The sequence below is a fragment of the Harpia harpyja genome, chromosome W (genome assembly GCF_026419915.1).
Source record: "Harpia harpyja isolate bHarHar1 chromosome W, bHarHar1 primary haplotype, whole genome shotgun sequence".
NCBI lineage: Eukaryota > Metazoa > Chordata > Aves > Accipitriformes > Accipitridae > Harpia > Harpia harpyja.
In genome coordinates this window covers 35,032,257-35,060,235 of record NC_068968.1, presented here as the reverse complement: position 1 = coordinate 35,060,235, position 27,979 = coordinate 35,032,257, and the positions used below count along the sequence as shown (strand labels likewise).

The 27,979-nt window shown below is 44.9% G+C and overlaps 3 protein-coding genes across 4 annotated transcripts in view; 2 read left to right on the top strand and 1 right to left on the bottom strand.

The window, feature by feature from the left end:
- LOC128136162 (uncharacterized) overlaps nucleotides 1–14,956 on the bottom strand; it is a 51,028-nt gene extending 36,072 nt beyond the window's left edge. Inside the window, exon 1 of the mRNA XM_052775336.1 lies at nucleotides 14,764–14,956. Coding sequence (XP_052631296.1) covers nucleotides 14,764–14,956 — 193 coding nt within the window. The remainder of the gene's footprint in view (nucleotides 1–14,763) is intronic.
- LOC128136236 (zinc finger and BTB domain-containing protein 5-like) overlaps nucleotides 1–27,979 on the top strand; it is a 450,489-nt gene that overhangs the window by 270,706 nt on the left and 151,804 nt on the right. The gene's annotated exons all lie outside the window — the stretch shown is intronic.
- Nucleotides 1–27,979, top strand: part of LOC128136239 (E3 ubiquitin-protein ligase RNF38-like) — a 218,132-nt gene that overhangs the window by 77,713 nt on the left and 112,440 nt on the right. The window contains exon 2 of the mRNA XM_052775485.1: nucleotides 18,386–18,456. The gene's annotated coding sequence lies outside the window, so the exon portion shown is untranslated. The remainder of the gene's footprint in view (nucleotides 1–18,385; nucleotides 18,457–27,979) is intronic.

Here is a 27,979-nt window from a genome sequence, read left to right as displayed (position 1 = left end):
CAGGTGGGGTCTCACAAGAATGGAGTAGAGGGGGAGAATCACCTCCCTTGACCTGCTGGCCACGCTTCTTTTGATGCAGCCCAGGATACGGTTGGCTTTCTGGGCTGCAAGCACACATTGGTGGCTCATGTCCAATATTTCATCCACCAGTATCCCCAAGTCTTTATCTGCAGGGCTGCTCTCAATCCCTTCATCCCCCAGCCTGTATTGATACTGGTGATTGCCCTGACCCAGGTGCAGGACCTTGCACTTGGCCTTGTTGAACCTCATGAGATTCACATGGGCCCACTCCTCAAGCCTGTCAAGGTCCTTCTGGATGGCATCCCTTCCCTCAAGCAAATCAACTGCACCACTGTGGTGGGTTGACCCTGGCTGGGTGCCAGGTGCCCACCAAAGCCACTCTATCACTCCCTCTCCACAACTGGACAGAGGAGAGAAAATATAACAAAAGGCTCGTGGGTCAAGATAAGGACAGTTTAATAAAGCAAAAGTAACGGTCGCACGCGAAAGCAAAGGAAAACAACTGGCCACTTCCTGGGAAGCAGGGCTTCAGTACTCGTAGTGGTTGCTCCAGAAGACAGACATAAAATAACGAATGCCCCCCCTTCTATCTCCCTCTACTTAGCTTTTATAGCTGAGCTGACGTCATATGGTATGGAATATCCCTTTGGTCACTTTGGGTCAGCTGTCCTGACTATGTCCCCTCCCAAGATCTTGCCCAGCCCCAGCCTGCCAGTGAGGGGTGCGGGGGGGGGGGGGATGTTGGAGAGACAGCCTTGATGCTGTGCGAGCACTGCTCAGCAGCAGCCAAAACATTGGTGTGTTATCAACACCTTTCTACCTACCAATACAGAGCACAGCACTATGAGGGCTGCTATGGAGGGAATTAACTCCATCTTAGCCAGACCCAATACAACCACTCAGCTTGGTGTCATCTGCAAACTTGCTGAGGGTGCACTCAATCCCACTGTCTATGTCAGTGATGAAGATATTAAATAGTACTGGCCCCAGTATGGACCCTTGAGGGACACCACTTGTTACTGGTTTCCACTTGGACATTGAGCCATTGACTAGAAGTCTTTGGATGCAGCCATCCAGCCAGTTCCTTATCCATCTAACAGTCTGTTATGGGTTTGTGTGGCGCGGGTTTTTTTTTGGTAGCGGGGGAGGGGCCGCAGGGGTGGCTCCCGTGAGAAGCTGCTAGAAGCTCCCCCGGCTCCAAGTCGGACCCGCCTCTGGCCCAGGCCAACCCAATCAGTGACAGTGGTAGCGCCTCTGGGATAGCATATTTAAGAAGGGGAACCGGTAGTGAGTAGGGGGATTGGAATGTGAGAGGAACACCTATGCAGATACCGAGGTCAGTGAAGGAGGGGTACCTGAGGAGGTTGATGCCCTGCAGCCAGTGGTGAGACAGCAGGCTGTCCCCCTGCAGCCCATGGAGGTGAGCGGTGGAGCGGAGGCCCCCGAAGATGGCCATGACTCCATGGGAAAGCCTGCGCTGGAGCAGTTTGTACCTGAAGACCGGCCCACAGAAAGGACCCACGCCACGGAAGTTCGGGAAGAACTGAAGCCCGCAGAAAGGACTCACGTTGGAGAAGTTCGTGGAGGACTGTCTCCTGTGGGAGGGACCCCACGGTGGAGCAGGGGACGAGTGAGGAGTCCTCCCCCTGAGGAGGAAGGAGTGGCAGAGACAAGGTGTGGCGAGCTGACCCCAACCCCATCCCCTGTTCCCCTGCGATGCTGGGGGGAGGAGGTAGAGAGAACCAGGAGTGGAGTTGAGCCGGGAAGGAGGGAGGGGTGGGGGGAAGGTGTTCTAAGGTTTGGTTTTACTTCCTAATATCCTTGTTTTGTTTTGATTTGTAGTAAATTAAATTGATTTTGTTTCTTCCCCAAGTTGAGCCTGTCTTTTGCCCGTGACCATAAGTGGTGAGTGATCCCTCCCAGTCCTTGTCTCGACCCACGAGCCTGCCTTTATATTTTCTCCTCCTCTTCCCACCGTGGCTGGGGTGGGGAGGGAGTGAGCAAGTGGCTGCATGGTGCTTTGTTACCGGCTGGGCTGAAACCACAACACAGTCCATCCGTCAAACCCATCTCTCTCCAATTTAGAGGTAAGAATGTTGCGGGGGACCATATCAAAGGCCTTACAGAAGTCCAGGTAGATGACATCTGTAGCTCTTCCCTTGTCCACTGATGCAGTCACTCCATCATAGAAGGCCACTAGATTAGTCAGGCATGATTTGCCCTTGGTGAAGCCATGTTGGCTGTCTCTAATCACCTCCATGTCTTCCACATGTTTCAACATGTCTTCCAGGAGGATCTGTTCCACGATCTTACTCAGCACTGAGGTGAGGCTGACTGGTCAGTAGTTCCCAGGGTCCTCCTTATTACCCTTTTTAAAAATGGGCATGATGTTTCTCTTTTTCCAGGCACTGGGGACTTCGTCTGACTGCCATGACTTTTCAAATATCATGGAGAATGGCTTAGCGACTATATCTGCCAGTTCCCTTAGGACCCTGGGATGTATCTTGTCAGGTCCCATGGACTTGTGTATGTTCAGGTTCCTCAGGTGGTCTCAAACCTGATCTTCTCCTATGATGGGAGGGACTTCATTCCCCCAGTCCCTGCCTTGAGATTCAGGGACTTGAGAGATGTGGGAAGAGCAATTGCCAGTGAAAATGGAGGCAAAAAAGCTGTTGAGCACCTCAGCGTTCTCCATGTCGGTTGGTTATCACCAGATCCCCTGTCTCATTTATCGAGGGGAGTACAATTTCTTTACTCTTCCTTTTCTGACTAATGTACCTGTAGAAGCTCTTCTTATTGTTCTTCATATCCCTTGCCAAATTCAGCTCCAGTATTGCCTTAGCCTTCCTGATCCCATGCCTACACTCCCAGGCAGTATCCCTATATTCTTCCCAGGATGCATGTCCTTGCTTCTACTGCATATGCATTTCCCTCTTGTGTTTCAGTTTGACCAGGAGGTGCTTACTCAGCCGTGCTTGTCTCCTGACTTCCTCGCCTGATTTCTTGCACATGGGAATCGATAGTTCATGTACTTTAAGTAAAATGTCTAAATAGCTGCCAGCTCTCTCCTCCTTTATTCCTGAGGGCAGTTTCCCAGGGGGTCCCATCTACTAGTCCTTTAAACGATCATGAATTCCACCAGGGCATGATCCCTGCAGCCCAGGCTACCACCAGTCGTGACCTCTCCAAGGTCAAAATATCTTCTTTATCATCTTCATTATCCTTTTCCCTGACCTGGCCAGATGCAGAGCATCCCTCTTTGGTAACCTCTTTGAGGTTTGCCAAAGCCAGTTCTTCAAGGAGAGTGCTGTAGGAGGAATTTTCTGCTGGTGGGGCTGATGTTGTGAGGTCTTCCTCAGCCTACTGCGGCTTAGATGTCTGTCAGGGAGTAGCAAGGGCCAGCTTCTCTGTAAGGGATGGGGAGCTCTGAGCCAAGCATGATAACACAGCTGGTAGGGCAAGGGCCTTGCCAGCCAGGGTTCTGTCCCACAGCCCCCAAGCAAGGGGGCAGGCCCGGGGATGGCAGCAAGGGTCAGCCATGAGTCCAGATCATCAGGCAAGTCCATGGTGATGAGGCAGTTCTGAGGTCAAGCTTGGAAGTCAAGTCAGGATCAGGTCCACTGAGGGTAACCAGGGTGGAACACACTCCAGGGATCACCAGGCAGGTTCACAGTGATGAGGCACATCAAAAACCAAGCCGGGAAGTAAGTCCATGGGTCAGGGTCTGGATCACTGAGGTCCATCACCAGGCACAGGCATTGCTGTGATGGAGCTGCAAACATACCTACAACATAGCTGAGGTAGGGACTGAAGGCCCAGGCCTGTGCTGTGTTGGGGAATTTTTATTGTACTCCTTGAGGTGAATTAAACACACGTTTGTGCTTAAATATAAAGAGATTGCATTGGACAGAGTCCTACCATACAGTCCCTCCCAAGGGATATAGCCCTTCACGAACTGCTCCAGTGTGGGCTCCTCTCCATGGGCTGCAGTTGTTCAAGAACTCCTCCAGCATAGGTCCTCTCCACAGAGCACAGTCCTTCAGGGACAGACTGCTCCAGCATGGGCTCCTCTCCATGGGCTGCAGCTTCCTTCAGGGCATATCTGCCTGCTGTGGCATGGGGTCCTCCATGGGCTGCAGGGGGACAACCTGGGTCTTCACCATGGTCTTCACCACAGTCTTCACCACGGGCTGCAGGGGAATGTCTGCTCCTGTGCCTGGAGGACTTCCTCCCTCTCCTTCTTCACTGACCTTGGTGTCTGCAAGATTGTTTCTCTCACATTTTTTCTCACTTCTCCCTCTCACAGCTGCTGCACAGCATTTTTTACCCTTTCTTAAATATGTTATCACAGAGACACCACCAGCTTCGCTGACTGGCTCAGCTTTGGCCAGCAGTGAGTCCATTATGGAGCCAGCTGGAAACAGCTCTGTCCAGCATGGGGGCAACCCCTGGTCTCTTCTCACAGAGGCCACCCCTGCAGCCCCCACCCACTACCAATACCTTGCCATATAAACCCAATACATGTATACAGCAGTAAGGTCTCCCCTTAGCCTTCTCTTCTCCAAGTTGGACAGGCCCCATTCTCTCAGTCTCACCTTGGATGTCAAGTTCTCCAGCTGCCTAACCAGTTGGTGGCCCTCTGCTGGACTCGCTCTAGTAGGTCTGTATCTTTCTTGTAATGGGGATCCCAAAAGTGGACACAATATTCCAAATGCAGTCTCACAAGTGCTGAAAAGAGAGGAAGGACCACTTCCCTGGACCTGCTGGCTACACTATTTCTAATACAGCCCAGGATGCAATGGGCCTTCTTTGCTGCAAGGGCACACTGCTGACTCATGTTGGATGGTCGAGTTCAAAATCTTTGGTGATATGAGAAAAAACTGTCAGCAGAACTGCTACCCTGGATTTTGGGAGAGCAGACTTTAGGCTGTTCAAGGAGCTAGTTAGTAAGATCCCCTGGGAATCTGCTTTTGAGAGTATTGGAATCCATAAATGCTGGTCACTTTTTAAGAGCCATCTTTTATGAGAGGCAGGCAATTCCAATATGTCAGAAGTCAAGCAAGGGGGGCAGAAGGCCAACTTGGCTGAACAGGGATCTCCTTTGGAAAAAGAAAGTGCATGGACTTTGGAAGCAAGGTCAGGCTACACAGGAGGACTACAGAGATGCTGTTCACCACTGTAGGGAGAAAATTCGTACGACCAAAGCTCAATTGGAGTTGAAGCTGGCCAGTACTGTGGTGGATAACAAGAAAGGCTTTTTTAAGTATGTTAACAGCAAAAGGAGGACTAAAGAAAACATTGGTCTGTTACTTGATAAGGTTGGTCACCTCACCAATAGGGATGAAGATAAAGCAGAGACATTTAATGCTTTCTTCACCTCTATCTTTAACACCAATGATGGGCCCTGGGACTCCCAGAGCCCTGGGTTGGAGGACTGTGACTGGGGGAGTGATAAGCTCCCAGTTGACTTTGAACTCGTATGGGATTTGCTGCTGCAACTGAATGCACATAAGTCTATGGGGCCTGATGGGATTCATCCCAGGGTACTGAAAGAGTCAGCTTATGTTATTGTGAGACCTCTCCCGGTTATTTATCAACGGTCTTGGGAATCTGGAGAAGTCCCAGTCGACTAGAAGCTAGGAAATGTTATTCCCATTTTCAAGAAGGGCCAGAGAGATTACCCTAGCAATTATAGGCCTGTCAGTCTCACTTTGGTGCCTGGTAAAATTATGGAGAAGGTTATTCTGGGAGTTATTGAAAAACACTTGAAATACATGTTGGTAAGCTCAATATGAGTCTACAATGTGCCCTGGCGGCCAAAAGGACCAACGGCATCCTGGGGTGCATTAAGCACAGTATAGCTAACCAGTCGAAAGAAATGCTTGTCCCACTATATTCAGCATTGGCGCAGCCTCACCTCGAGTACTGTGTGCAGTTTTGGGCTCCACAATATAAGGATATAAAAATATTAGAATGTGTCCAAAGGAGGGTGACAAAGATGGTGAAAGGACTAGAGGGCCTGACTTATGAGGAGCAGCTGAGGATACTAGGCTTGTTCAGTTTAGAGAAGAAGAGACTGAGGGGTCACCTCATTGCTGTCTGCAACTTCCTCATGAGAGGGAGCAGAGAGGGAAGTGCTGATCTCTCCTCTCTGGTGTCCGGTGATAGGACGTGAGGGAATGGCTTAAAGCTGCGTCAGGGGAAGTTCAGATTGGATATTAGGAAAAAGTTCTTCACTGAGATGGTGGTCAAGCACTGGAAAAAGCTCCCCAGGGAAGTGGTCATGGCCCCAAGCCTGCTGGTGTTCAAGAAGCATTTGCACAATGCTCTCAGATATATGGTTGCCTGTCATGGTTTAACCCCAGCCAGCAACTAAGCACCACACAGCTGCTCACTCAATTCCCCCCACCCAGTGGGATGGGGGAGAGAATCGGGGGAAAAAGTAAAACTCGTGGGTTGAGATAAGAACAGTTTAGTAGAACAGAAAGAAAGAAACTAATAATGATAATGATAACACTAATAAAATGACAACAGTAATAATAAAAGGATTGGAATGTACAAGTGATGCACAATACAATTGCTCACCACCTGCCAATCGACGCCCAGTTAGTCCCTGAGCGGCAGTCCCCCCGCCCCCCCCAGTTTATGTACTAGATGTGACGTCACATGGTATGGAATACCCCTTTGGCCACTTTGGGCCAGCTGCCCTGGCTGTGTCCCCTCCCAACTTCTTGTGCCCCTCCAGCTTTCTCGCTGGCTGGGCATGAGAAGCTGAACAATCCTTGACTTTAGACTAAACATTACTTAGCAACAACTGAAAACATCTGTGTGTTATCAACATGCTTCTCATACCTAACTCAAACCATAGCACTATACCAGCTACTAGGAAGACAATTAACTCTATCCCAGCCGAAACTAGGACATTGCCCTATGTGGAGTCAGGAGTTGGACTGGATGATCCTCGTGGGTCCCATCCAACTCAGGATATTCTATGATTCCATGTTCAACTTAGGTGGGGGACCCCAAATAATACCTCGCCCCTGGCTAGTCCCAGGCCCATCAAAGGAGAGCTATCAGCCCCATCAAAGGCCCATCTCCACAAGCACAGAGGCACAATGGCAGGTGGGGAACCCAAATTACAGAATCAGAGGGAGTGAGACCTTGTCTGGGTTCCTCCCAGGTCTGTCCCAGGAGAGTGATCAGCCCCACTGTTCAGGGGTGAAACCCATCAAGATGAGTCAACACTAGAGCACCTTTTGGACTGAGAGGGACCACTGCCTAGGGGTATGGGAGACATTATGGGATGCAGGGGAAGAGCATTTTGGGATTGCACAGGATTTATTATGGGATGTTTTGGGGAGAAAACAAAGGTGGGAAAAGGGGGGGATCTAAGTGGTTTGGAGAGGAACAAGTGTGGGAAATCAGAGGGAACAAAGGGATTAAAAAGGCCAGTCACACAAAAGGAGTTGCTGATCAGTATACTTGTCTGGCCATGCCCTGTGCCTCATCAGCAGAGTCTGTCCAATCTTCTTATTTAATTCAATTTCGATCTATTTTCCTAGGTAAGGGACTCTATTCTGTGGCATATGTGTCTATGGGGGTCTAAGTGTGAGCAACTGGAGTTAGACTATGGGTCACAGGTCCTCTATATCTGATGCCATCAACTGCAGAGACTGGAGTGAATGGACTTAAGTGCCAGCAACTGGAGTGGGACCTCTGGTCACAGGGGCCCCTGTGTCCATGGGGACAGCAACTGGAGTGAGTGAGGGTCTGAGTATCAGCAACTGGACTGGGACCATGGGTCAGCGAGCCCATGTGTCCATGGCGGCAGCAACTGTAGCAAATGAGGATGTGCAAGAGAGTGTGTGATCACTAGCAAATATCAAGCCAGACTAGCCAGCAAGTAGGTGAAGTGGCCTGGGAGCCAGGTATGTGTGTGCTTCTCTAAAGGTGAGACTACAGGAGGAGTTGGCTACTGGAGGGACCGGGGGGCTCAACCAGCTGCCAGAGGGACTATAGGGTCTGGGGGTCTCTGAGGGTGAGATCCGCTTGTGTCTGTGTGCCTCTAAGGGCAAGACTACAAGGTTTGGCTGCCAGAGGGACATGGGGAGTCCCAGCCAGCTCTGCATGTGTGCATGTGTGTCTGTGCATGAGGAGGTCTGTACCAGCAACTGGGGTGGGGCTGCGGGTCTCGGGGGCTCATATGTCCAGATGTGAGCAACTGGGGATACCGGGATCCAAGGGCCAGCTACTGGGCAGACTGAGTGTCCACATTCTACATGTGTATATATTCCTACTAATGGACCTTCATCCTGATCAGCCAGAGAGGGAAAGAGGATGAAGCCATTGGTGCTGCTTGTGTTTGTGTGAGTTCTGAGTGTGTCTATCTGTGTTGATCTCTGTGGTTGGCTGTGTATATATGCAGTGTATACATGTGCTCATGCATGTGCCTATTGGGAAGAAATGCTCAGCCTGGCTACTGCTTGGACATGGGAGTATGGAGCTGCAGCAGCTCCACCTCTGTCAGGCTACTGAATTCATCCTTCTCTAACATTCACCTCTGGGTGAACAGTATATAGTGAAGAGGTAACTTTCTGGGACGCATCCATTCTCTTTCAAGTCACACATTGTCATGGCACACTTGCTCTCAGAACCCTGTTAGACAGTGGTTTAATCCACCTCCATAAGTAATACCACATATAGGGGAGGCTCTGTATTCTGGATCTTCCAGAGGTTACAGTGAAGATGATAAACAAGAGAAGGGTTAACCTTCACAGGCAATAAGTACTGTGATGTGGAATTCATTTATGTCACAGATTAAGAAAATACATTCCTAGATCTCCAATTCTTAGGTCTGGTTATTTCAGTATTGTGGGTGCACTATTCCTAAGTTATCTCATCTCCTATGACCCCATAGGGATAAGCTTTTTCCTTATCCCTAAATCTAGCTGGTTTTCTCCAGTAATATCTTATCTTTGCTGAGCTGAAACCAGACAGCTTTAATTAATAACCTTCTAACAGAAGAAGAAAAAAAGCTCCCAACACTGGGGCATGACAAGAGAAACAGTCAGCCTTGCCAAAGACTGACGGGGAGATAGAAAGCCTCATGGGAGACAATATTCAAGCCTCCTTACAGAACAAAGGAAACAATAATGGGTCTCTCCTTTTTGACCAGTAGCTACTGTAGCATCTGTTGGGGAATTTTTATTGTACCCCTCAAGGCAAATTAAACATATTTGTGCTTAAATATAAAGAGATTTAATGGACAATGCATTGGACAGAGTCCTACTGCCATAAGCAGTTCTACAAGGAGTCTGCAAAGATGCAGCACAAGCCGATTCCTTATATACACTTGCGCCAGCACCAATCATAGGAGCGTCAGCATCAGGAGCCTTAACCAGCCATTTGGTTCATCCCCCAGCGCTGGTTCTGCTGATCAAAAGTGTCCCCTTGAGCCAGTTCTGCTGACCAAATGTGTCCCCCTGAGTGCTCATTTTTCATGATCCTTATAAGACAGCACTTCTTATCTTATCAGCAAGGGAATCTATGCTCCCTTGTAAGGAGTCCTTCTGTCTCTGGCATTCCTGCTTCTATGCAGTTTAACCCCTTCTGCAGTTAGGCCTTCTTGCCCTCCACACCAGATCATTCCTCTGTCACAAATTACCATTGCTGAGCAGTTACAATTTGAATTTCCCCTTCAGCTGAAATGGATCCCCTGGGCCCATGGGCAGAGGGTGAGGGTGGAGGCCCCAGGTGAGGCTGGTCAGGGCCAGTAAGGCCTATTAGTGCACTCAGGGGCCTGACAAAGGCTGAAATGTCCTTCTTGTTCCTTGAGTTCACATACCCAGGTGGCTAACTCCTTGGTGACTGCACTATCCATGGCTCTGTCATTGGACAGAGGCCCTGGCCACTGTGCCTCCCAGTCATCTAGCTCTAAGCTGCTGGTGTCCACACCCCAGCATCGTAATAGGTTAGTAGGTTTTCCTCTACTCATTTAAAATCAGTCTTTCAGTCCCTATTTAAGGGTTGTGTGGTTTCAGTTTCTTACATCATTAGTGTTTTGTGTGACTGTTCTCAGATCCTCTTCCAGCCTGGCAGAAACCATTGCAAGAAACAACCTCTTTGCATGGATCCCAGGAGAGGAAGTGTTAAGATACGCTGCTGCTCGGAGCACAGCTACACAACCTTGACCCCTGTTTCCTCCCACTGCTCTTCAAGGAGTACACAGTGTCTCGGCCCCTCCCCCTTCCAAGAAGTACAGTTTCATACCAAGGATGTTTCGGACAGCGCAGAAAGGATTTGCTGGACTATATACCGGGAGATGCTGAGTGATTACAGAAGACATACCAGGAAGGGGAAAGAGCTACATTACATTTGTTACTGTTTTATGCTTGAACATGTTTCAAAATGCTAGTGCTATCTTATATACGCTATTAACATGCTATATAGAGTAGGAGGTAGTGGTATCTTATATACAGTATTGACACATTATATCAAGTAGAAGTTAGTGTTATCCTATATGCACCATTAAAACACTACCTCAAGAAGGAGTACTAAGTGTGCTTCCCACCAGACTCCTACCCCGAGTTCCCACTCTCAGTTTCTGCAAAATTACACCTGGGCAAACTAATTCAGCAGCTGTAGGTAGTCTCAGCCTTGCAGACATTCGTTGGACAGTACTACAGCTGTACAATCCTCTTTTCACAGTCCAAAACCTCCCTCAGATCCCACTTGTGACACCATTTTTATTAATGTTGTGGTTTAGGTCAGCACAGACTAAATGTACATATTAATTACTATGCAATAATTGGATCTGTGTGAAGGAGTTTAGATATTGCCTCTGTGAAAGAGTGATTAATAATGCAAAGAACACTACAAAGTTATAGAAAACTGGTTATCTCTACTTCCCTGTTCCTTGCTGACAGGAATGTTGGTTGTCAGTAGTCAGGGTGCTGAGCATAATGGTTCCGGCCATGCAAGCTTGGTCTCAGGCATCCCTGGAGGTTCTCCAGGGTCGGGCGTCCCTAAAGGTAGAGTTGTGCCACTCCCCTTTGGGCTGAGGTGGATCAGTTTTATGAGGTGGAGAGACTCTTCCAGGTTGTTTTATCTTTACTGGTTGATGGACCACTCTGAGCTGTTGCTTGTTGATTGATGTAGTGAGTTGCCAGGCGAATATTCTTGTATAAGTTTAGTTCTGCTATTTCTGCCAATTACACATTTTTTTTTCATAACACCTGTCTAACTGTGCTTTATCTAACAGAAGTTACATCCCTAACTACATAGCAACATACTGAAGGTCAAACTGTGGGCTTCTGACATCACCCTAATTACTCGAGTGATGTCAGCTCTGTAGGCCAGGACAGGCATACTCAAGTCCATGGGACCAGATAGGATGCATCTAAGGGTGCTGAGGTAGCTGGCTGCTGTCATTGCAAGGCTCGTCTCTATCATCTTCAAAAAGTCATGGCAATCAGGGGAAGTTCCTGATTAAAGAAAAGAAAAGAAAAGAAAAGAATACTTCAGTTTCAAGGGACCTAGTCCAACTGCCTGACCACTTCAAGGCTGACCAAAACTTAAAGCATATCATTAAGGGCATTGTCCAAATGCTTCTTAAACACTGACAGGCATGGGGCATCAACCACCTCTCTAAGAAACTTGCTCCAGTGTTTGACCACCCTCTCAGTAAAGAAATGTTTCCTAAAGTCAAGTCTAAACCTTCCCTGACACAGCTTTGAACCATTCCCATGCGTCCTGTCACTGGATACCAGGGAGAAGAAATCAGCACCTCCCTCTCCACTTCCCCTCCTCAGGAAGCTGTAGAGAGCAATGAGGTCACACCTCAGCCTCTTTTTCTCCAAACTAGACAAAGCTAGCGTCCTCAGCCGCTCTGTCGCAAATGGCATGGTTTGGACCGCTTAAAGAATCACCTTCAAGGGTATTAGCAAAAATTATTTAATAGGAATTTATAAAAGTGTGACTTCACAGAATTCAATGGCGAGGTTCACTCTATTACTTAATACATGGATGAAATGTACACAGGAAAATTAAGTGTCGTGGTTTAACCCCAGCCAGCAACTAAGCACCATGCAGCCGCTCACTCACTTCCCCCCCCCCACCCAGTGGGATGGGGGAGAAAATCGGGAAAAGAAGTAAAACTCGTGGGTTGAGATAAGAATGGTTTAATAGAATATAAAAAGAAGAAACTAATAATGATAATGATAACACTAATAAAATGACAACAGTAATAATAAAAGGATTGGAATATACAAGTGATGCACAATGTAATTGCTCACCACCTGCCGACCGATGCCCAGTTAGTCCCTGAGCGGCAATCCCCCCGTCCCCACTCTCACCAGTTTATGTACTAGATGTGACATCACATGGTATGGAATACCCCTTTGGCCACTTTGGGTCAGGTGCCCTGGCTGTGTCCCCTTCCAACTTCTTGTGCCCCTCCAGCTTTCTCGCTGGCTGGGCAGGAGAAGCTGAAAAATCCTCGACTTTAGACTAAACATTACTTAGCAACAACTGAAAACATCAGTGTTATCAACATTCTTCTCATACCTAGCTCAAAAACATAGCACTGTACCAGCTACTAGAAAGACAATTCACTCTATCCCACTGAAACCAGGACATTAAGTTAGAATCAAACTAAAATTATGAATACAGAAACCGTCAACGCAAAAGGATAAGAGAGAAACATACAAAGGAAAAATTGGGTTATAATTGATTTATCATGATTGGTACACAGATGGAATTTTTAAAAAGGTAGGGGAGACCCTCCCGTTGAGTCACAAGGTTCAGAGAAGACCCCCTTGCTTTCTAAACTCCTGTCGGAGTCTAGGTGTGGCTGGATCGACTCCTAGTCTCAGACTTGGTCAATGGTTTATGTCTAAAGAGATTATGAGTATAATAGCAGCCTGAGATTCATTTACAGTTGAATAAAGTTCACGACAGTGACTTATGTATAGATTTGAAAAGCAATATTTGTAATATACTTGCTATAGAATATTCAGGTAAGTACACACAATTGCACAAAGACACTAAGAGATATACGTATAAGCGAGTCAAAGACATATACCTGTTAAAAATTCCCCTTGAGTTCAGTGAAAATATTCACATCAAATGCTTCGGCATCTTTCTCAATGGGCGAAGGGTTTATCCTCAAGGAGCGAAGAGTATCAGCCCATGTCTTGTCAGCTTTCAGCAACAGACCTCCAATCTTCACAAACAGGAAAGTTTGTGAGCTCTGAGAGACGTCCCACTCAGAGGGAGATGCTGGTCACAGCCCGCTGCAGTGCAGGAGAGCTCAAAGGGTCTCACTTAGTACTGCTGTTTATAGGTTTGGGAGATGATTGCCTTTTGTTACAGAGGCTCACACAATCAAATTGAACAGGTGTTAAAACTCAGATTTATTCTTCAGTAAAAAAGTTAGTTAAAACTCCGATAACATTAGTAAACCACAGGCTCAATGATGTAAGGGGAATTAGTACTACACAGCTGACTTAAGAATTCTTAAGGTTTAAAAATGATGACTCAAAATGCACATATCACTGACCTAAAAGATGAGGGCTCTCAACCTGCAGGAGTTACCTAGGGCAGCGTCCCGACCCAAGGGGAGAGCCCCCGACTGCAGACCCGCTACTCCGAGGAGGACTGACTCAAAATGTCCTCCGGCGGGGCCCCGTTTATACCCTTGTCGAATCTGATCTGTGGTCATTTTAATCCCCATTGGCCAAAAGGTCAACACTTCCATGTACCTGGCATGTCTTGGATTGGTCAGTTCAATTTTCAACCTGTGGCCTCTAGGGTTTGGGTTTGTTTTTCCTCTCCTCCCTGCCCGGAGAAGTTTTGTTTCCTGTCAGGGTGGGTGTACCTGCCACACAATCCACACCGTGACCACAGTCACGATTCGACTGGTTTCCTTGGAGTGGTGGTACAGTCACCTCTTGCCTCCAAAGTTAAAAGGGAGCACAGTCTGATGAATTTGACGCTCGTTGTGGGTCATCATTCCATTCTGGTCTAGAATTAGAGTGGAATATCTGACACAGGAATATTCAGCGCACAAACAGGTTTTAAGGGAGTATACTTAACCGTTAGTACAGACTTCACTACCACGCGTTTGATACAACTTATTGCAATACAGATAACAATAATCATAACTACAAGCATTATTAAAGATTGGAGAAGGCTGGTCATCCATCCCATCAAAGAAAATCTGAACATATCAAAAACCTTTCCCAGCCAATTAGTCCCTAGTGCAGAAGCAATTGCCTCTGAGTCTCTTGCCACTTTCTTTATTTTGTTGATTTGATCTTGAAGCTGCATTGACACATTCAGAATGTGAACACAGCAGTCGTCCATCGACAGGTTTAAAACTCCACATACACCCTTCTCTTTCAGTAGCATCAAATCCAGTACGGCTCAATTTTGGATGGTCATTTTACTGGTATGTTGTAACTGATTGTTCAAGAGTCTCAAACTGTCAGATGTAGCATTGGCTAAGGTTGATAGTTGTAAACTCAGTTCTAGAATGCTCTGTCAGTGCCCCCCATGGAATTTCCGGGCATGGTGTAGTACCATTCCAGCTCCACCCCATGGTCTCATGGGTTGGTTGGAGGATATAATTACATCTGGTGTTCCATACCGAACTAGCATTTACCGCGCCTGGTGACCAACTATAAACAACATAAGCATAACCTCTTCCCCCGTCCTCTCTGAACCTCCAGCTATAATTGTTACATTGCTCCCATGTGAGCTCAAGGGCTTGCGATATATTGATGTCCTGCACAAAAATCGGTAAGGGGTCTTCAGCTGATTTGGGGTTAGGCAAGCAAACTGTTACAGAGGTCAGGTTCATCATTCGAGCGAATCCCACCATCATTTTTGCCACGACATTATCATCCAGATCTTCACCATCCACACTTGCCACCATCATCACTATCAATAGAAGCACTGGAATGGCTTGTTTCTTTGTTGTCCTGTAAGAAAGCACAAAGCTAGGCCTCAGTCTTAAAACCAGGTCACAGGGTTAGAAGTCTGGGATTATCCACCGGGCACTGATGCGGTGAGTCTTTCCACTCCCATCTAAGTCTTCCCAGGCATATAAGCCTCTGGGTTTTGTTAGGGTCATAGGAACAATGCCAATGGAGGGCAGTTTCACCATGACAGGTTGGCCCACGTATGTCCCCAGTGGGAACTGGCGTCTCTGATCCTCTGGTATAGAGTCCTTGCCCCTTAATGGTCCCGTAGGACAAAATGCTCGAATTTTTGGACTTCCATAATTTCCCCATGGGTTATTAATAGTAAAAACTGCCTGTGGTAATCACATCTCCCAGTTATGGCGTGAGACATCAGCATGTCTTTTGATCAAGCCATTGGTTCGTTCAACTATACCATTAGCTTGGGGATAATATGGTGTGTGAAACACCGACTTGATGCCTTCCCCTCCCGCCCAGTCTTGTACCACCGTGGCTGTGAAATGCAACCCATTGTCACTTTGAATACATTCAGGAATAGGTAGAATACCAAACCATTCTCGCAAAACCTGGACTGCCTGGTCTCCAGTAGCTGTGCCAATGGCTGTTGCCATAGACAATCCTGATACTACCTCCACTCCTACCAAAATATAATTCCTCCCATGGGATGGTTTCAGAGGACCAATGTAATCAACCTGCCACATACTCCAAAGAGCCTTGCCTTGTCTGATATGCTGGGCTGGAGCTTGGTTTGGGTGATTAGCCTTAAGCCTTATTTGGCATTGCTGGCAAGCTGTGAGAATTGCTTCACAAGTTTTCATAGACACTGGCCAACCCCGAGATCGGCATTCATAATAGAGATCTGCTTTCCCTGAGTGGCCTCGTTTGATATGCAACCATTCAGCTAGTCTATCCCAATCTTCCTTCTCACTGGTGACCATCCTGATTTGGGCCAGGTGGTCCACCTGCTGATTCCATTTCGCAGCTGGGGTTCCATCCCAAGCATGTCCCTTCACCCATCCCACCTTTAAAGGTCGGGATCTCCCTATTGCCAGAAGACGTTGCCAGTCCTCTGTCCTCCACACTTTCGCACGACCTACTTCCCACTTACTAGATTCCCACTGACATATCCACTCTGTAGCGCCCTTAAAGGTTGCATAAGAGTCAGTATAGACGATGGTAGCACCATTCTCTACGGCCAGTAATAAAGCCCGTAGTTCTCCTACTTGTGCACTACCTTCACCCTCTTCTTCGACTTTCTTCCCAGTACCAATCTCCAACGCCACTGCTTTATATTGCCATTTTGATCCCACTCGACAAGCAGATGCATCTGTGAACCACACTCCCTGCACATCTGAGCCTGCCATGAATTCGGGTGCCTCCTCAATCAGAGAAGGTTTATATGGCTGACCCAGCAAGGCTGGGTCAGGGTTTACAGGTTGCTGTAGTTTGAAAACCTTAGTCGGATCCTCCTTTAGTGGGAGCAATTGGCTTATCCCTTCTAGGTATGCATACCATTTCCTAACTGTGGCCTTTTGGGCTACTCCCTCCGGAGGAGGTGACCCATTGAGGACTGAATTTAAGAGAGGGAAAGGACCCTGTACTATAACATCTTGTGAGGTACGCAGCTTTTCAGCCTCTTTTACTGCTCTAGTGAGGGAAAGGACCCCCTTTTCCCAATCTGAATATTGTTGCTCAGTCTCCTTAAATGAAGTGGAAGAGAATAATAAAGGCCTAGCCAGTCCAGAGGGGAGGAGGTAGAAGAGTCAGGAGTGAAGTTGAGCCTGGGAAGAAGAGGGGTGGGAGGAAGGTGCTTTTAGGTTTCGGTTTGGTTTTTTTTTTTTTCACTATCCTACTCTATTTTTATTTGGCAATAAATTAATTTCGTCGAGTCGAGTCTGTTTTGCCCATGATGGTAATTGGTGAGCGATCTCCCTGTCCTCATCTCGACCCACGAGCTTCCCCTGTCTTGCTGAGGAGAGGGAGTGAGAGAGTGGCTTGGTGGGCATCTGGCAGCCAGACAGTGTTAAGCCACCACAGAAATCTAGATTCACTTCAAAGCCTGCTTGTGAGCAGAAATGCTAACAGTTTTAAAAAACTGTGACAGCTGGATCAATTTTTATAGTTTGCAACTGGTATCAATTTTTTAGGTTCAAGCCAAAAATCTATCTAGGTTTAATGGCCATTTATTACATTTATGTATTACTTAAATAGTCTGTAACAATTTAACAATTTCAGTGTATTGAAATAATGCGTGAAGGGTGTTCAGACTAACAGGGACATTCTACCAATTTTTTTGACTATTTTTTTCTTTCCGAAAATACAGTTATGGGATTATTTGAGGAGGGAGTGCATAACTAAAAGACATGCTCTTGAGCATTCTTTCCATTTGAAAATGGAGGGATTAAAACTTTTCTAAAAAATTAACTTTGAAGATCATGTCATTGAACAAAATAAGTTTACAGCAAAGTGAATGTACTCACCAATTAACTGAAGCCCACATATGATTCTTGACTTTCTACTTTAAAAGCAAGAAAAAAACATTGAAAGCAATTTTAATGTCTAATAAATTTTTGTTTAAATAAAGTAGTGATGGCAATAAGGAATGACACATTATAAATTTTTTTCCCAAATAACTGTGTTGGGAGAGGTGTCTAAGGACACTTTGCACTGGCAATGATTTCTGCCTGTGCCTGGTCTGTATTTTGTCAAGCATTCTTACAAGATCTTTGATCAGTCCTCTTATGGTCCAAAGCAATGTGGACCACAAAGATGTATAAAATTGCTGTATGTGAAATTACAAAATAAAACTATCCACATTTCAAAACTTCAAAAACAGTGAGAAATTGTTAGGGAAAAGCTTTAGGTACATCTTCCACAAGGAAACCATGTAATAATGAAGGTTTACAAATGAGACTGGTTTTTCTATTTTTTTTTTTTTTAAGTGTCTTTGCTCAATGGGAAGAGGGAGACTTTTTTTCCACAGTGTACAGGCTGTGTACATGTATTCATTTGCACATTAGCCAAAACCTGTTCCCAGCTACTAATTATTTTGGTTCAGTACAGCTTAGTCCTTACTTAAGTTTGTGCATATGCATTTTATTGCCTATGTTTGTTTTGGATTTATGAACCAGTGCTAGTTTTGTTATCTTAAACATTTAAAAAAAAAAATCTGGGTGACATTATTGCTGGCACACTGAAAAATGTCTCTCTGCTGCTTATTGTCTTGAATATAAGAGCTGTCTGATACAGATGTTTGGCAAGTAAATATCTCTGCCATGTAAAAATAGTTTCTGGCTGGTACAGTTGTCTATATTTATTTTTAGTGTTCATAGGAACTGGGTTTTCATTTTAATGATTTTTTTCCTTCCCCGCTTCTCTTGTAGGTAGCATTGGCACTTCGTTTCAATGCCAGTCAATCCATCAAGATCATATTTGCAGCAATGACAGTGACAAGGTGAGATTTGCATAAGTGTTCCATTTACAGGGTGCATTTTTTTATGAATCACATTGATTTTACTGTACTAATAGTGTTTGTTTTCCAGGCCCAGTAGCTAACTTTCAGTGTTACACTTTGAAATCTCTCTGGCTTTTTAAGAAGTATATGTACTTACTTCACTCAAGACAATCTTTTTAGTTGATTAGAGAGATATTTGTCTTGTAGCATATTTTTCTTCTTGCTCGCATTCCCTTGCTATTCTAAATATTTGTGGTTTACCATACTGACTCTCACAAGTAATAAAAGAGTGGTAATGTCATTGTTAATACATCAGGCACAGTAATGTGTCTTACTCCTATCATTTGTGTCTTCTGAGGTTTGAGCTAGTTAACAATGCTGAGAGTTTTTTTGCAATAGCTTGCTTTTCTATATTTGGAGATGGCAACTCCAGGTTTTACAGACAGGAACCTATTGTTCATTATTGTAGCTTTAAAATATCATCCTATCTAGCACCATCCAAGTGTTTTCTTAATCTTTTAGCAAGGGATCATGCTTGCACACTGGATTGCTTTCAGTCTGTAGAGATGTGCGTTGGAATTGTTGTGTTCAGTGATATATCAGTAATGTATATGTGGGCTATATGATATATCAGTAATATACATGTGGAAAAGTTTTCAGGTTGGATTACTGTCAAGACTTGCTTTCACGTTTCTGTTCTTTTTTGTGATTTTTCCTTAACAGTTCATCTCCTTAATATCACAAATTGATTAACATTAGTCCAATATGTAACACATTGCATTATTTTCAAGTTTGACACTGTCTAATAAGCTTTCTTGCTGCCTTGAGAAGCCTGGGAAAGGGCATGTATTAGTCAAATTTAATTAATCTTTCTTGGAAGTTGGAATGCTAGCTGCCTGTCAGTGCTCTGATAACCACACAAATCCTTGTGTTTTGAATTGGTGGAATAACTTAAGAATCAGTTTGTTTATAGCATTTTCAGACCATTCCAAAACCAAGTTTCTTTTCAAAATGACTCTGCATTTTTTCATAATTTGGAAGTATGTCCAGATTTGGAGTCTAGTTAGCTTTCAAATATTGGACAAACATGTTAGTTACAACTTGGTAAAAAAAATATTTAAAGTTTCCAGTTGATTTGGTGGTCATTGTCAGGGAGCAGCAACAGTAGCTGCTCCACAAGAGCAGGTGAGCTGGGAGCTGAGGGTGACACCAAGGCAGACAGAGGCAATAGCCTCAACAACAAGGGGTGCAGTCTCGCAACACCTGAACAAAGAAAGCAGAGCAGGTCTGGTGACAGCGACCAGGGTCAGTTATGGTCCAGTGATAAGCAAGGACATAGTGATAAGGCAGGTCCAAGGTCAAACCAGGAAATCAAGTCAGCAAGGCAAGGACAGGATCAACAAGGTACGTGGCCAGGTACAAGTGTACATAGTATACCTACAGTGTAGCTCAGGCAAGGACCAAGGTCCAATGGCCTGAACTTAAACGCAGCTCCTGAGCAAAAGGGGTAGCCCCTGCACCAAGGCTTTTCCCAGCTCTTTCTCAGCAGTCTGATCCCAGGTTATACAACTGTGCTATGTCAGAGCTGGCCTTGAGTGCAGGCAGACAAACCCTTGGTGGGGAGGGGGGGAGAGGTTGCAGAGTCTGTTGGTGCACTCTGGGCCCTGGCAGTCATTCACTATGGTAGAGTAAGAGAGTTACTTTCCCTTATGGTGTTTCCAAGGTGTGAAAAGATTCTTTCTAACTATAAAAGGAGGGGAAAAAAATAGTCCCATTACTTTAAACTATTTTATTTTTCTATGGTGTTGGATCTATTTTCAAGGAAAGTTAGGGATTATGTTGTAGCTTTGCCTTATGTAATGCGCTTCTTCAGTAGGAAGCCTTTGCTGTCTGTCTTGGAAACTTGACAGGGTTGAAGGTCACTTCTAGGTGATACATCAGAAGCGTGGAACAGATGGTGGAAATGTGGAAGAAAGAAAAGTATTAGAGCTGAATGAAGATTCTGTGGTTGGGATTCAGTTGTACAGTCACTGTGTGCTGTTGCATACTCACACACTGAGTGTTATTTAAAGAAACTGATTTAATGCAGTCTTCTGCATAGGGTAATGCACATTTGGGGAATCACTCAAACAGGATGGCCAGTTGTTGTCTGGATGTTGACAGGTGTCTCAATTGCAAGGATCCTTGTAATGGCATCTTCAGCTGGATCAGATGAGACTCCCTAAACTGTTGCTCTGTAAATTCTCATAATCTAGCTGGCTCCTGGTCCTACAATACCGCTCTAGCATATGCATGATCAGTTTCTATTGAGTAGTTAAACTATCTTAACTATTGTCCCAGCCAATAATAAACATATCTAAACATACAAATACCACCTATCAATTGGTCAGTTACTTTATCTGTGCAAAGCAGGAATTGCTGCTGGAGTTCCTGTCAATCTATTGATTATCTTATCAACATGAAGCCAGGACTGCCTGGGAAGGGGGTTCCTTTATCAATTGGTCAATTATCTCATCTAGGCAGAAACTGTCTGGGGGGTTCCTGGGAGTGTTCTATTGATGACTAAGTGGGCTGACTATGTACATAGACACAGGTTTTATACCCAGCTGCATTAATTATAATTGTAGCGTAAGTTTAAATTCCACAGGTTTTGCCACATTGCCAATACATCTGTTGGTAGTAATGTTTGTAGAAGACAGCAAAATGAAGATTCTTTAGATCCTTTTACATGTTGCATATTCATAAATTTCTTTTGTTCCTTGTGAGCTATATTCCAAGTGGATTCTTTGGGGAGAGGAGCAAGCAGTGGTAAATTCCTTTCAGAGCTACACTAATGTACAAATTTCCATATTGGAACTTCCTTCCTTTTTAACACTCCTCACTTCCTGCCATTATGGTGAAGATCATCTTTTTATTAGTGGTTGGGTTAAGAGAAAATTCAGGGAAGATAATAATGTATGTTCAATCAAAAAACTGTTTTACTTTCAGTTGGGAATTCCATTTTTGGCATGTCACAAAATTTTGGGAAGGTGGGGGAAAACACAGCAGGTTTAAATTCCAGAAGACTACATAACTTTTTTTGAGTTGCATGGCATATGATCTGTTTCCATATTGATAGAACAAAGGGACTAAAACTTTTTTGGTTTTCATGTTTGTTGGAAGGCAGGAGGGGGGAATCCACCTTTCTTATTGGTATTGATTCTGTATAAAATTAGAACACCAAGTTGTAAAAGCTGATAAAAGTAAAACTAGTCCAAAACACAGGAAGAATGCAATTTGGAAGCATTGCAGAGATATATGTGTTTTTGTCCCCAAATGTCAGTTTTATCTTTGATTTTTCTATGAGAAAATGTGAAACTGTCTTGCACTTTATAGGAGAATCTGGCGATTACCCCAGTAAAATGATTGTTTCTTCTCAAGAATGTTCACAGTTCTACCAAACTTGAGCTATAATACTGCTTTCTAAAAGCGGTAGGTTGCAATAGTAGGGTATAATAGCAATCTCCTACCCTTTTCTCCCAATACTATATGTGTGTCTATGTGAATAAGGATTTCCACACCAATTACTTCATTTTGTTGACTCAGCACACATGTGGACTCATGAGCTTTGTCATCGTGTTCTCCCCCTGTCCTGTTGAGGAAAGGGAGTGAGAGAGCAGCTTGGTGGGCACCTGGTGACCAGCCAAGGTCAACCCACCACAGGGCAGAAAGGAAAAGTGAAGGAGAATGGGATTTTAAAGGGTGGACATGCCTTGTCAACTTTGGTTGTTTATGGACACAAAGTTTCAGGCCTACACTTTCCTAGCGTATAATGCCAAAGGCTATGAAGCCTACTTTGTTGTTAGTCAGCTTCTGAAGGAAAGAATGGATGTGCAGTGGAGGTGGTAAACTCACATGCATAGACATTCCCCTGCTGAGTATATGTTTCACAGACTTCACATTTTTTACCCATGTAACTAAACAGCCTTCCCCATGTGCTGGGTATTGAGGGCTGCAAAGGTTATTTCTCCCATTTTTTCAATACTGCTGAAAATCAAAGCTGTGTGAGCCCTTTTCCACAACTGGAATATTATGGGGTGCACAGCATGATGCTTGAGGAGAAAACGCAATTCTTGGCATGGCATACAGCTAATCAGGAAAAGATTTCTGACTTTCAAAAAGAACTGTGTTACTATTGCCAGCAAGATATGAAAATTTTGCGGGAGGCCTGCAGACCATAGAGGAATGAGATTATGGTGATAACCTGGGCTGTCAGAGCCAAACATTCTCTAAACCCCTGATTACCGACACTATCCAGTGTGACTGCTTCCTGCTGCTTGGCTGTGTCTTTGTAGAAGAGCCTCATGGAGAAATGCGTGGACAATGTGTCATGTCTGTAATGGAGAAGCAAGTCAATGAAGCATTCAAGCATTGGAACAGGCTGCTCAGGGAAGTGGTTGAGTCACCATCCCTGGAGGTATTTAAAAGACATGTAGAGGTGGTGCTTAGGGACATGGTTTAGTTGTGGACTTAGCAGTGTTAGGTTTGCGGTTGGACTCGATGATCTTAAGGGTCTTTTCCAACCTAAAGGATTCTATGAGTCTATTAATTGATGGATAATACTTTAAGTAAGTCTTGTGATATTTGGGGTTTCCCTTAAATATCCCATTTCTGGGGTACTGTTGCTGCATGGAAGATATCAGAACATCGTCTGTTTTTAAATGAAGTTTGTTCGGCACCCAAGGATGGGGATGGTGACAGAGAGATAATGTGCAGGGTTTTTTCTGGATCTCAGAAAGAAAGGCCTGACAACAAAGGGCATAATAAAATAGCTGGTTTAATATTATAGAATATTCTAGAATAAGAAGAGGAATATTGATAGTGAGTAAATCTTAGGTCCCTTCAGATGCTGGGAACCTTGTTTTCATGCAGCATCAGATGGACCCTGGATGGATTTTCCTATGGCATGCTGCACAGATCCCATTTGTGGAGAGGGTCTTCCTCCCTCCCATACCATGGTGCCTTATATCTTGTGTAACAAGATGAATCATATATCTTATCCTCACAGTTTGGAATGTTCTCTCTGTCATAACATCCACCAGCGTGCAGCACAGGCCAGCATAGGGCATTCCAGCAAATTCCCTTACCACAGCTCCTCATGCTAACATACGGGCTTCTCAAGCCCTAAATACAAGGCCCAATAGAGCAGACATGGCTTGCCCAAGATCACTAAATCCTCAAATACAATGTCTTCTGCAAGGCAGTCAATACAAAGTTTATAGACAACATACCTGTGAAGAAGAACATAAAACCCCATCAAATATAACCAATAAGTTGGAGGAAAAAACATGACAAGAGGAAAAAAGAGATGTATATTTTTAAAATAAGTTTTTAAACCAAACTCCTCGATTTTTAGTGTCCAACCTATGATTTTGCAGAACTTTTGAGTTGGCTGTATAGTCAACACAAAGCTATGCAGACAAAGGGAATTTAGGTAACTTATTGGAGAATTTTGTACATAACATTGGTTGTAGTTTTTCACTCGGGCAGTCAGAATATTTAAGAAATCCTGAGCCTTATCAATAATGGAAAATGGAAAAAGTAGTACCTCCATCTTTCAGACATTTTGCAACATTTCTAAAATAAAGTTTGATAGATATCTGGCATATAAGAATGTAGAAGGGCACAAGTAGAATGGCTTATTTACACTTTATGCACTTTTTGCTAATGAAAATTACTAGCAATGGAAGCGGTATCAGCTATGTGAGAACAGCATCATCATACAATAAATTCCTTATATTTACTATTCCTATTATTAATCTCAATATTTTGCAGTTTTTTACAATGTGAGTATTTCAGTATTAGCATTGAACATTCCCTTAATGCCACTCAAAAATAATATCAATACTAATGCAATTTAACAAGTGAAGACAAATAGGGAAGACTGATGCTAATAAATTTGCACATTTCCATAGCAAAACTAAATTTTGCTATGCATGTGTGTATCCAACAGTAGGAAATTACAATAAACTTCCTTTTTTGTCACATATGTGCATATCAGGCTTTTGAAAAGTGGTTTGGTTGCTGAAGAAAGGGCAACTTGCAGCTTTGGCATCACTGTTTGAAAATTCTAATCCACAACAGATCAGAAGCTTTTTACAATGGCACATTCCTCTGGGCTCCCTAACATCATTATGCAGTAACAGTGAAGAGGTACTCTCACAGCCAGTCCGTCACAAGTACAGTATTGATCCCTCCCCCTCTACCCTTTTTCCTCTAGGGTGACCAGTTTTGAAGGTGTTACTCGATGTTCTCAGCAGGAAACCTGACATTTAGCACTGACGATCCTGCTTACTGGAAATGAATTAAAACTCAGTATGAAGAAAGTTATATCCCTTTATTCTCACTTGCTACATGAAGGAGTGTTTGCTGTTTAATTTACAGATATATGTTTGCTAGTGGATAGATCAGTCATAATGTAAAAGTGAAATTAGTGTTACTAAGGCTACTTAAGGATACTAAAGGAATGGATCTATGTGGTTTAGGGAAGAACAAATGTAGGAAAATAGAGGGATAAAGGGAATAAAAAGGGCCAATTGTGTGCAAACAGCTCCTGATCAGTACACTTGCCTGGCCATGCCCTGAACCTGATCAGCACCATCTGCCCTGTCTTCTCATTAAACTCCATTTCTAACTCTTTTCCTGGGTGAGGGACTCTCTGTCCTGTGTGCAAGTGTGTTTATGGAGATCTAAGTGCCAGCAACTGGAGTGGGACCATCGGTCAGAGGGCCTGTGTGTCTGTGGTGCAAGCAACTGGAGCGAGTGTGGGTGTGTGATCACTAGTGAAAATCAATCCGGAGTAGCTGGTGAGTAGGTGAAGTGGCCTGGGAGCCAGGGGAGTGTCTGTGTGTCTCTAAGAGCAAGTCCACAGGGGGAGTTGGCTACCAGAGGGATCAGGGGAGTCCTGGCCAACTGCTGGAGAGCTCTGTGTGTGTGTATCTTTAAGTGAGGAGGTCTGCACTAGCAACTGGAGTGGGGCTGCAGCCTAGGGGGCTCTTATATCCAGGTGCCAGCAACTGGGGAGACTGGCATCCAGGGACCAGCTACTGGGCAGACTGAGTGAGCCCAGCTCCTGGAAGGATCCACATTATACATATGTATATATACATTTCCAACTAATGGACCTTCATCCTGACTAGCCAGAGACGGGAACAGGATGAAGTCATTGGTGCTGTTTGTGTGAGTACTGAGTGTTTCTGTCTGTGTTGAGCTCTGTAGCCAGCAATGTGTGTGTATATATGTATATACATGTTGTATACGTGTGTGTGTGCGCACGCACGCGCACGCCTACTGGGAATACATTCTCAGTGTTGCTATTGGTTGGACCTGGTGACATACAGCTGTAGCAGCCTGTGGTGGGTTGACCCTGGCTGGATGCCAGGTGCCCACCAAAGCCACTCTATCACTCCCCCTCCTCAGCTAGACAGGAGAGAGAAAATATAACAAAGGCCTCGTGGGTCGAGATAAGGACAGGGAGAGATCACTCAACCAATTACTGTCATGGGCAAAACAGACTCAACTTAGGGAAAATTAACTTAATTTATTGCCGGTCAACCAGAGTAGGGTAATGAGAAATAAAACCATTATACCCTTGTCGAATCTGATCTGTGGTCATTTTAATCCCCATTGGCCAAAAGGTCAACACTTCCGTGTACCTGGTGCATCTTGGATTGGTCAGTTCAATTTTCAACCAGTGGCCTCTAGGGTTTGGGTGGTTTTCCTCTCCTACCTGCCTGGAGAAGTTTTGTTTCCTGTCAGGGTGGGTGTACCTGCCACAGCTTTAGTCATCAGCAAATTACTGGGATTCCAGTATGTCGTGGTTTAACCCCAGCCAGCAACTAAGCACCACGCAGCCGCTCACTCACTCCCCCCCCACCCAGTGGGATGGGGGAGAAAATCAGGAAAAAAGAAGCAAAACCCGCGGGTTGAGATAAGAACGGTTTAATAGAACAGAAAAGGAGAAAATAATAATGATAATGATAACACTAATAAAATGACAACAGCAATAATGAAAGGATTGGAATGTACAAATGATGCACAGTGTAATTGCTCACCACCCACTGACCGACACCCAGCTAGTCCCCGAGTGGCGATTCCCTGCCCCCACTTCCCAGTTCCTATACTAGATGGGACGTCACATGGTATGGAATACCCCGTTGGCCACTTTGGGTCAGCTGCCCTGGCTGTGTCCTGTGCCAACTTCTTGTGCCCCTCCAGCTTTCTCGCTGGCTGGGCATGAGAAGCTGAAAAATCCTTGACATTAGTCTAAACACTACTGAGCAACAACTGAAAACATCAGTGTTATCAACATTCTTCACATACTGAACTCAAAACATAGCACCTTACCAGCTACTAGGAAGACAATTAAGTCTATCCCAGCTGAAACCAGGATGGTATCCACCCCTTATTCTATACCATTGACGTCATGCTCAGTTCCCATACCTTTACTTACATCCTGGTCAATCATCATCACCTTTTCCATCCCTTTGAGACATATGAACAATGATATATATATATATATATGTATACACACACAGAGATATCATATCCTTTAGTTTATGGGTTATGTTCATTAAATGTTCGTTGAGTTCATTTAGTTCCCGACTCTGGGCTCCATCTGTCATACCAGTCTTTCTGGGCAGGAGGGATGGTGCAAAGTCCTCTCAGTCGGTAGAGCAGGATTGGGCTTCAGTGCGGTGTGACGAGCAGGTGACATTGGGCGCAGCAGGAGGATGGTGTGCACCGTTCGATTGTTGCATGCTGGAGTCAGTGCTGGTTCCATCACTACTGCGCTTTGCTCAGTTTTATCACAGTTCTTTCTTGCTTGATCTAAGTGATTCTTACTATAGTACTATGGATATAGCATATAACAATTATAGTAAGGATAACATACAGTAGCAGGGTTATATAGCAACTAATATCATACAGTTTAATCCTGGCTATTCTCACCTAAAATTAAATCCCCTTGAGGCACACATCGGACTTCCCCATCTTTTCGCATCACCCACCAAGTGCACCCAGGCCCTTGAGCAAAAGCAATCCCACGAATGGGTTTACCTTTGCCTGAGGCAGGAGTAACCCAGACTGTCTTCCCTAGCATATTTTTGATATGCACTACAGGGACTTTACCCCCTTCTACAGTATGTAAAAATTCTGACTGGGCAGGGCCACTCCGATTGACAGATCCTCTGGTGTTGACTAACCAGGTGGCTTTTGCTAAATGTGTATCCCAATGTTTGAAAGTTCCACCCCCATTGCTCTCAATGTAGTCTTTAACAGGCCACTGTATCGCTCAATTTTCCTGGAGGCTGGTGCATGATAGGGGATATGATACACCCACTCAATGCCATGCTCTTTGGCCCAGGTGTCTATGAGGTTGTTTCGGAAATGAGTCCTATTGTCTGACTCAGTTCTTTCTGGGGTGCCATGTCGCCACAAGACCTGCTTTTCAAGGCCCAGGATAGTGTTCCAGGCAGTGGCATGG